The 10778-nt window shown below is 38.4% G+C and overlaps 1 protein-coding gene across 1 annotated transcript; it reads right to left on the reverse strand.

Annotated features, from left to right (window-relative positions):
* Positions 1-9272: 9272 nt before the first annotated feature.
* Positions 9273-10065, reverse strand: LOC110287799 (the record flags this gene model as incomplete). Its single annotated transcript, XM_021154326.1, has 1 exon — positions 9273-10065. A coding segment is annotated over one exon (715 nt), but the record flags the coding sequence as incomplete, so codon positions are not given.
* Between the last annotated feature and the right edge of the window lie 713 nt (positions 10066-10778).

A 10778-nucleotide genomic window follows, 5' to 3' on the forward strand; every position in this document is an offset into this window, starting at 1 on the left:
ATGAAATTGAGCTGGTTATGCTTTTTTTAAATTCATTTTTTATTAGATATTTTTTCTTTCTTTCATTCGTTCGTTTGTTCTTTCTTTCTTTCTTTCTTTCTTTCTTTCTTTCTTTCTTTCTTTCTTTCTTTCTTTCTTTCTTTCTTTCTTTCTCGTTTCGTTTTGTTTTTCGAGACAGGGTTTCTCTGTGTAGCTCTGGCTGTCCTGGAACTCACTCTGTAGACCAGGCTGGCCTCAAACTCAGAAATCTGCCTGACTCTGCCTCCCGAGTGCTGGGATCAAAGGCGTGAGCCACTATGCCTGGCTTTTTGTTTGTTTGTTTGTTTGTTGTTAAGATATTTTCTTTATTTACATTTCAAATGTTATCCCATTTCCTAGTTTCCCCTCCAAAAATCTCCTATTCCCTTCCCCCTTCCCCTGATCTCCAACCCACCAACTCCCACATCCTGGCCCTGCATTCCCCTATACTGGGACATAGAACCTTCACAGGACCAAGGGTGTCTCCTCCCATTGATGACTGACTAGGCACTCCTCTGCTATATATGCAGCTAGAAAAATGAGTCCCACCATGTGTTTTCTTTGATTGGTGGTTTAGCCCCAGGGAGGTCTGGAGGTACTGGTTAGTTCATATTGTCGTTCCTCCTATAGGGCTGCAAACCTTCAGCTCCTTGGATACTTTTTCTAGATCCTTCATTGGGGACCCTGTGCTCCTCTGTCCAATGGATGACTGTGAGCACTCACTTCTGTATTTGCCAGGCACTGGCAGAGCCTCTCAGGAGACAGCCATATCAGCTGGTTATGTTTAATTTTTAAGTTCACTCAACCGAGAATCAGCTAGGAGAACAGTCTTAATAAGGTATCTACCTAGAGTTAGGCTAAGGGCTTATTTGTGGAAGGTTGTCTTAATTAAGTAAACTGGATGAGAAGATCCAGGCCAGTGTGTGTCTATATTGCCTAGGGATGACATTTGCTTTGTACATGAGTGAGGAAATGCAGGTCAGACAAGCCATCAAGTAATCAAACATGTACCCATTTATTTCTGCCTGATTTTGACTCTAAATTTAATATGACTTTTAAAAATTATCTATTTATTTACATCTCAAATACTGACCCCTCCCGGTCCCCCATCACAGAATCCCACTACTATATCTCCCCTCCCCTTTGCCTTTTAGTGGGTGGCACTTCTCTGGATATCCCCCACTCAGGCTCATCACATCTCTGCAGGATTATGCACATCCTCTCCCACTGAGGCAGGACAAGGCAGCCCCATTCTATACATGTGCCTGTGGCCTCAGTCCAGCCCCTGTATGCTCAGGATCTAAGAGGTCCCAGAGCTCCAAGTTATTTGACACTGTTGGTCTTCCTATGGGGTTATATTCTCCAGAGCCTTCAATACTTCCCCCTACTCTTCCATAAGAGTGTCTGACATCTATACAATGTGTGCTGTTGGGTACCTATATCTGCTTCAGTCAGTTGATGGGTTATATCTCTTGAAGGAGAGTTACAGTCGACTTCTGATTGCAAGCATAATATTATCATGAATACTGTGAATTACTGGTCCTTCGTCATGGGATAGATGTCAAATTGGACTGTTTATTGTTTGGCCATTCCTTTAGTATCTGCTCCATCATTGTCTCTGCATTTCTTTTAGAAGGTAGAAATTTGAGATTAAAGTTTTGTGGTTGGGTTGGTGTCCTTATCCTTCCACTGGAGGTCTTACCTGGCTACATAAAGTGACCTCTTCATGTTCCTTGTCCTCACTCTTAAGCATCTTGGCTTAGATCACTACATTTACTCCTGGGAGCTTCTCTGATCTCAGGTCTCTGGTACTTCCTAGAGTTTCTTCCCCTCCAAACCACAGTAGGTGCAGGTTTCCATTCATTCCTCTGACCTTCTGGGACTCTCTCTTTTCTCTTCACACACCTGATCCTGTGCCCCTATTCCCATTCTGCCTGATACCCACTCCTTACTTCCACTCAGTTTCCTTCCTCTCTAGGCCTCCCATGACTGTTTTATACCCTCTTCTAATTGGTATTGTAGCATCCTCACCTGGACCTCATTCTTGCTTACCATCTTTGAGTCTGTAGGGTATATCACAGATATTCTATACTTTATGGCTAATGTGCACATATCAGTGAGTACAAACCATGAATAGCCTTTCAATTCTAGGATATCTTATTCAGGATGATATTTTTTTTGTTCCATACTTTTGCCTGCATAATTCATGATGTCTTTGAATGTAGTAGCTGAATATCACTCCACTGTGTAAATGAATCACATTGTCTTTATCTATTCTTTAGTTGAGGGGCATCAAGTTTGTTTCCAGTTTCTGGCTATTATGAAAAAAGCTGCTATGAACATAGTAGAGCACATGTTCTTGTGGCATGGGAGAACATTTTTACGGTATATGCACAGATGTGGTATAGCTTGGTCCTCAGGTAGAACTATTCCCAATTTTCTGAAAAACAGCAAGATTGATTTCTAGAATGGTCGCACTCCCACCAGCAATGAAGTGTCCCCACTGATCTACATCCTAACCAGGATATGCTGTTATTTTAATTTTTGATCTTACCCATTCTGATTGGTATAAGATGGATTCGCAGTATCATTTCATTTGCATTTTTGATGACTAAGGAAGTTGAATATTTCTTTAAGTTTTTCAGGTCTGATTCCTCAGTTGATTATTTTGTTTAGCTGTATACCCATTTTTAAATTGGGAGATTTGGTTTGTTGGCATCTAAATGCTTGATTTTTTTTTAATTAATTATTTCATTTATTTACATTCCCAAAGTTATTCACCATCTCTGTTTTAGCTCATAGAGTTCTTCAACCCTTACCTCCTCCCCTTTCCTTCTGAGAGGTTGCTCCGCCCTCACTCCAGGTCATCCCACTTCCCTGGGGTATCAAGTCTCTAAAATATTAGGCAAATCCTTTCCCACTGAAGATATGCAAGGCAGTCCTCTCCTACTTATGTTCTGGGACCAGGCCATGTATGCTCTGTGGTTGGTGCCTAAGTCTTTGGGAGATAGCAGGGGTCTGGCTTAGTTGACACATTTGTTTTTCTTATGGGGTTTCCATCCCTTCTAGCTCCTTCAATCTTTCCCCTAAGTCTTCCATAAGGGTGGGCTTCCTCAGATGTAAGTATCTGCATCTGTCTCAGTTGGCTGCTGGTAGAGCCTCTCAGAGGACATCATGATAGGCTCCTTCCTATAAGTACAATATAGCATTAGTAATAGTGTCACTGTTTGGTTCCTGTCAATGGGAAGGATCCCAAGTTGGAAATGTCACTGCATGGTCTTTCAATGACTCTCTGCTCCATTTTCACACACACACACACACACACACACACACACACACACACACACACACACACACACACACACATTAGACAGGAACAGTTCTGGATCAAAATTTTTGAAGGTGGGTTGGTGTCTTCATCTTTGGCCTATCTGCCCTGTCTATCTATTGGAGATTGTCTCTTCAGGTTCTGTCTTTCCACTTTTGGGCATTTCAGCTATGGTCACCTACACTGAGACCTGGGAGCCTCTCACATCCCAGGTTTCTGGGACTTTCTAGTTGTTCCCTGAACCCTCCATCCCTGGAAATTATACATATACATTTATTCTCCTGGCCCTCTGGGCTTCTCTACTGTCTTCCCCATATCTAATCCAGCCCCCTTTCTCCTCCTCATCCCACACAGCTGCCTCCCTCCCTCTACCTCTCATGATTATTTTGTTCTCACTTCTAAGTGGGATTGAAACATCCTCACTTGAGACTTCCTTTTTCTTAAACTGCATAAGGTAGGTGTGTTATATCATGTATATTATGTAACTTTTGGAGTAAATTCCACTTATCAGTGAGTACATACCATACACATCCTTTTGTGTTTGGGTTACCTCTGAGGATGATATTTTCTAGTTCTCTCCATTTGCCTGTTATGTTCATAACCCCCTCCTTTTTAATAGTTGAATAGTATTCCATTGTGTTAATGAACCACATTTTCTGTGTCCATTTTTTTTGGTTGGGGGACATCTGTGTTGCTTCCAGTTTCTGTCTATTATGAATAAGGCTGCTATGAACATAGTGGAGCACGTGTTTTTGTGGTGAAATGCAGCATCTTTTGGGTACATGCTCAGGAACAGTATAGCTGGGACTTCAGGTCAAGCTAGTTCCAATTTCTGAGGAACAGACAGATTGATTCCTATAGTGGTTATATCAGTTTGCAATTTCATCATCAGTGGAGGAGTGTTCCTCTTTGTCCATATCCTCATCAGGAAGACCTTTGAAGGTTCAAGGCTCTACTCAGAAGTGGAATGAAAGAGATAGAAATACACATAGACAAATATTGGACAGAGGGCTAACTTGTCTGGACTCAGTAGGAGAGGATGTGCTTAATCTTGAAGATACTTGATGTGCCAGGGTGCAGGGATACACAGGGGATGTGGACCCTATCAGAGGATCAAGGGGGTGGTAGTATTTGTGATGTAAATAAAAAACAAAACAAAACATTTTCTTTTATGCCAGAAAAAAATATAGTTCTTGGACTACATAAAATAGGTTTCGCTCATTACACTGCATTATGTGAAAAGCCTTAAATGCAAGTAAAATGGAAGATGAGTTAACAACAACAATGACATCATCATCAACATCATCATCAACAACAACAACAATTCCAAGGTTTCCATTGTAAATTCCTGTAAGAACAAAAAACAAAAACAAAAATAAATAAAACAAGGTAAATGATTTCTTATGAGGGAAGAACAAAGGCAAACTTACTCTCAAATCAAGGCAAACACAACTTCTGACATTATTAATGAATTGTCCTATGCCTGGAATTCATTTACAGGTTTTTTTTTTTGTTTGTTTGTTTGTTTGTTTGCTTGCTTGTTTTTTTTGCTATCAGGAGCTTAGGGAGACATGGCTCTGAAATGAACACATCAAGGGTTTCTCACAGGCTCAGGCCTAGACAATAACAATAGAAACTGTAAAGTTAGTGATGGAAAATCCCAAATGCCAGTACTTGACACAAAGATCTATAGGAAAACAAAGAATGTGATGGAGGTTCAAATAGTCTTTAAATTTTTTTATTACATATTTTCTTCATTTACATTTCAAATGCTATCCCAAAAGTCCCCTATACCCTCTCCCCGCCCTGATCCCCTACCCACCCACTCCCACTTCTTGGCCCTGGCATTCCCTTGTACTGGGGCATATAAAATTTGCAAGAACAAGCGGGCTTCTCTTCCCAATGATGGCCAACTAGGCCATCTTCTACAACATATGCAGCTAGAGACACAAGCTCTGTGGGTACTGATTAGTTCATATTGTTGTTCCACCTATAGCGTTGAAGACTCCGTCAGCTCCTGGAGTACTTTCTGTGGCTCCTCCATTGGGGGCCTGTGTTCCATCCTGTAGATGACTGTGAACATTCACTTCTGTATTTGCCAGGCACTGGCATAGCCTCACAAGAGACAGTTACATCAGGGTCCTTTAAACAAAATCTTGCTGGAATATGGACTAGTGTCTGTGTCAAATAGTCTTATGCAGGGAAGAGTACACCAATTTGTTTTCTAGTACCAACTGGTCAGCCTTGAAAGCACACTTACAATAACATTACACAGACACAGCAGACTATTTTTAGAAACATGTTTATATAGCCATATGCACGTATGGATGTAACAAATAAAGGAAAAAGAGGATAGAATTAGATGGAGAGGAACAAAGATATCTATCTATCTATCTATCTATCTATCTATCTATCTATCTATCTATCTATCTCGGTTTGGAGAGAGGACCAGGATGAGAGAAAAGATGTACTCATGATCTCAAGTAGAAAATGTACCAGTGTAAGGGCACTTCATTTTAATCAATAGAACTATTAGGGTATATATAATCCCTTAAAAGCATTCTGCTGGTCATAGAGACACTGATTAATTCTAATTCATCAATCGTAGCTAATTTCAATATTTTACATCCTCTAAGGACTGGACATCTGAACTTAAAGTAAAGGTACACATCATACTCAATGACATCACACAGCATATGGCTCTATCTTGTACAGATTAAACAGCACATTACTGAATGATTAATATGAAATAGAAGAAAGGAAGGAAGAAATAAACATATTGGAAAGAAAAGAAAATGAACACAAGACAGAAAACCTTTTGTGGCACATTAAATGTAGTCCTAAGAGGAAAATTTATAGATAAAAGAAACTACTTTAAAAAAAAAATCACCAAAATCCAGGGAGAAATTTCTTAATGAACCAACTCAAGAATTTTGAAATTCAAGAACAAATCAATCTTCAGCCCTGTCGGTTGGAAGAAATATTAAAAACCATAGCTGAAATGAGTGAAATAGAAATAAAGATAACAATACAAGTAGTGAAAAAAATTCAAGCTGGTTCTAAAGTTAAGATCAACAGAATTTTCCGACAATTATGGAAAGAATAGAGAGAGAGAGAGAGAGAAATAGAGAGAGGGAGAGAGAGAGAGAGAGAGAGAGAGAGAGAGAGAGGACAGGCAATGATCAGAATCATAGAACAGGGGCATATTTCAACAGATATAGGGGAATTCAGAATAATATAAGAAAATAATTTAAAACCATCTAGGCTATGGAGTGAGATATTACAATTGATACTAATAAATTTCTAGAGTCATCCAGTTTACTAAAGTTAAACCTTGAAGAGACTAAAACTTAAATAGGGAGGACAGACAGTTTCCTAGCAGAATCTTTCAAATATATAATAAAAATTTCTTAAATTATTGATATACTGAAACGGATGGATCACATAAAAGCTTCTTCTACAAGACAATATTTCTCTAATACCACAACTATTCAACACAGAAAAAATGACTATTCTCGCTAATGAACACTGTTGGAAAAATTCTGAACAAAATATTTGAAAAACTTGCAAAATGAGCACAGCCATATATTATAGGGATCACCTACCAGTATCAAGTTGCCTTTATTTGAAAGATATACAATTGGGTTAACATGACTGTAAAAGCTTTTACCTCTGTTTGGCTTTCTTCTCTCTTCAGCTGGCACTTTATGTTTTGGCTTTTTAGTTTTTGTTTTTTTTTTCTTTGAAGCTCATACCTTATCCATTCCCACAATGAATTAGACAATAGCTTTGGGGGAAAACACACACACAGGTTTTCCCTAAAAAATGTTTACTCTGATTGCCATACCTGTACATGAATTCCATGACTAAAAACTTTCCTATATTGAGCTGATTATATCAAGTTTTTTTCTTTATTACAACAATTAATCAAGTATCTAAAATAGTGGGTTTGTAGAAAAAACAGTCAAAGACAAGGATTCATGGAGAGTAAGTATATACACAGCACAACACACACTCAGAAGCTCACCCTGCTGAAGAATGTGAACAAAAGGTCTCAGGAAGGCAGACATGACTGTGTGAAGGGTTCCACAAAGTTGGCTTATGGATTATCCCTTTCTAGTTGTTGATCCTTTGTATGGAGCAGTGTAAAGGTAAAATAACTTGGCCAGTTTTTAGTCACCTGGCAGGCAGTCATTGCCCACACTAACATGCTTGTGACAATTAAATGAAAACTGTAGAGAAAAATTGAAGTTTAAATCATCAATATCCACCAACNCAGGAGAAAATGATATCATAAGATAATACATCTAAACTGAGGTGGCACAGCCATATCTTNTGGAAACAGTGAGAGACATGACATAAAGCCAGCAAAACTGCATGACCCATTTCAAGCAAATCCAAGCTGAATGGTACCACCACTGTCATTCAATCTCTCACTTTTAGGTTTTGGTGTCTGCTTGTTGCATTCTTGAGGACATTATGCATAGTAATTNATTTTCTGTTTTTTCATGAGAAAATTATGTTTGCATATTTCTATGAAAATTTAAAGGCTAACTTTATCTGGCTCTCCTTGCAAGTCTTCCTTATGCCCTTGAGATGGTTAGATGAGGTCATTAAACCAGGAAAAATCTTGGGGTATCTGACCCAGAGCAAACACAAACAGTTCAATTGGTATAGGATTAACACAGATAATTGACAAACCCTGATAAGCCATGACATTAATTTACAGATTCAAGGCTTCCCTTTACATCACACTTGAAGATCTCTGAAAGCATAGTTTAAAGGTTTAGGATCTTAAAGGGTATACTCCTTAGAGCAATAGAATTCAGTAAATAACTAAAATTGATGAAAATAAATTTTCCTACTTATAGTATAGATAGTAAAAAATATAATAAAAGAAATTAGATATTACAATTTGCTATTCATAAAAAAAAAACTCATTCAGATAATTTGGTTTGCTGGGGCACTTTAAAACTGGAAACACAGCTGGCCAAAAAAAAAAGTCGTCATGTAATACATTTGTTTGATTTGGAAGAGACAAACTTTAGTGTCTTTAAATTGGGGGCATAGGACTGATAATAAAAATAAAATATTTTCTTATATTTTTCAACAGTGGCTGAATTTGTAACCCTGGACATGTAAAGAAAAACATCAAACACATAATCTCTACTTCTTAAATACTCATTAGTCTCTCTTTGTTTTCTGAAACATGTATAAATAAATTGTCTGAGGGCTAGTCAGTCAGAGCTGCAGAAACAATCAAATTGCTAGTCAGTCAGAGAAGCAAGATTCCCTGAAATATAATCTCCTGATTCTCTTCCTTGTTTTGCTAACTCTCTGTCTCCTCTGCTGAAGTAAAACATTGGCACCCTCCACATCTCCCTGGTTTGGAGAGGATATTTCATTATTTCTCTGGGAGCACTTGTCTACTCTTTGGTACTGAGTGGATCAATGGCATTATTTTGGACATTGGATTATTTAGTCTAATACTCTAACCTTCTGAGAGCTTCCATATACATGAATCACACCCATATCCTACCCATTTTTTCTCTACATGGAATACTTCTCTGCATCAGAACACATTGGAAATGACTGGGAATTTCAGAAAATTCCATCGAGGGGAGTCTAGAGCACAAAGAATACCCAGTGAACTGTTTGTCTTTTATTCAAGAAGAAGAACTTTAAGCAGTGCTAACAGGCTTCAAGTACTGCTCAGCAATCAGTACACATTAGGTGTTAAGTGCCCCCACTCTGATGCATGTTTAAATACCTGGGTGGTATTTTTTTAAAAAACAAACCTGTAACCTAGGTTTGGTTCCTTGATTTATGCCTGAAAACATCATTTTAGAATGCACAGTTTAGGATGTGAATACCTTTAAGGAAGGCAGCATATACAACAGGAAGAAGAAGATAAAAGCTTCAGACATACACTGATAATTATTGTGATATTTTATTTTCTCTGAGAAAATAATTACAGGAGTACTGTGTGGTGTAGGAAACTTTGTCAGGGAGTCTCCTGGCACATTTGGCAAACACAAGCACACTCATTTATGGACCTGTCATCACCATGTTTGGAAGCATGCTGGGCATTCAGCTTCTTCTGAAATTTCAGTGACCTTATCTCATAGAGGAACATAATCACACCCAAGAGTGACAGAGTGCTTGTCACAAGCCCCATTGGAAACACATGAGTGTTGTGTTTTTTAATTAGGGCTTCTTTCTTAACTGGAAAGGTTGGTGGAAAGTCAAGGGTGGTGTTGCCATAGAGATCTACTACATGGTTCCAGGTCACAGAAATAATAGTACAAAGGCTGCTGAGGATCAAAATTAAGACAGAGCACTTGTAGCACACTATCTGAATCTCAGGGACTGAGGTTTTGATTATGCTGACCCTAAGGGCTGCTGAGCAAAAAATCACAACAACAGGTTTTATCAGCATTGCCAGTAATATCAGGTTCCGTGCATATTGAAATTCAGGTGAAATTGTCCAGGTTGAGTTGACAGGGCTGTGTACCAGAATTATAGTCTCAGTACCAGAGAAGTTAAATTCCCAATGGTAGTAAGCTTCCCAAAGTCCGATGTAAACAAGCTGGACAACATTATTGTCAAATTCCCAGAGTCGCCAGTATTTGCTGTTTGCAAGAATTATTCCAAACCCCAAAGATAATAGGCTGCAAATGAAGCCAGTCACTCTGAAGATCCACTCCACCCCTGCAAATCTGAAGATGAGAAAATACAATTATAGAATCAACAAGGAACACAAATGTGGAAAACTGAATGAGTCATAGTATGTAGGTATAAAGTACTCATTCCATGACCCTGCTATCTCAATGCTGCATTTAAGTGAGCTGTACACACTTTAGGCTTCTATACACTAGTTAAGTATGATTAAGAAGACTTGTGATCTATGATTGTGGCAGGCATCTCCATTGTAAGATATTTGGAAAATGATTTCAGACTATCCTTCAAATTTTGCTACGTTGTTTATTATCCATTTCAATACCTAATTTTGTGGTGATTTAAGAGTTTGAAATACCATTTAAGGTGTTGGTGTATGTCAGGTTTAGGAGTTCCCTGGTACAATTTTTAGGATCACTTATATATACTATCATATCATCTGCAAATACTGATATTTTGATTTCTTCCTTTCCAATTGTATCCACTTGATCACCTTTTGTTGTTTAATTGCTCTGGCTAGGACTTCAAGTACTATATTGAATAGGTAGGGAGGAAGTGGGCAGCTTTGTCTAGTCCCTGATTTTAGTGGGATTGCTCCCAGCATTTCTAAATTTAGTTTGATATTGGCTACTGGTTTGCTGTACATTGCTTTTATTATGTTAAGTATGGGCCATGAATTCCTGATCTTTCCATGACTTTTACCATGAATAGGTGTTGAATTTAGTCAAATGCTTTCTCAGCATGTAATGAGATG

Source organism: Mus caroli, unplaced genomic scaffold (genome assembly GCF_900094665.2).
Source record: "Mus caroli unplaced genomic scaffold, CAROLI_EIJ_v1.1 scaffold_18914_1, whole genome shotgun sequence".
In the NCBI taxonomy this organism is placed as follows: Eukaryota; Metazoa; Chordata; class Mammalia; order Rodentia; family Muridae; genus Mus; species Mus caroli.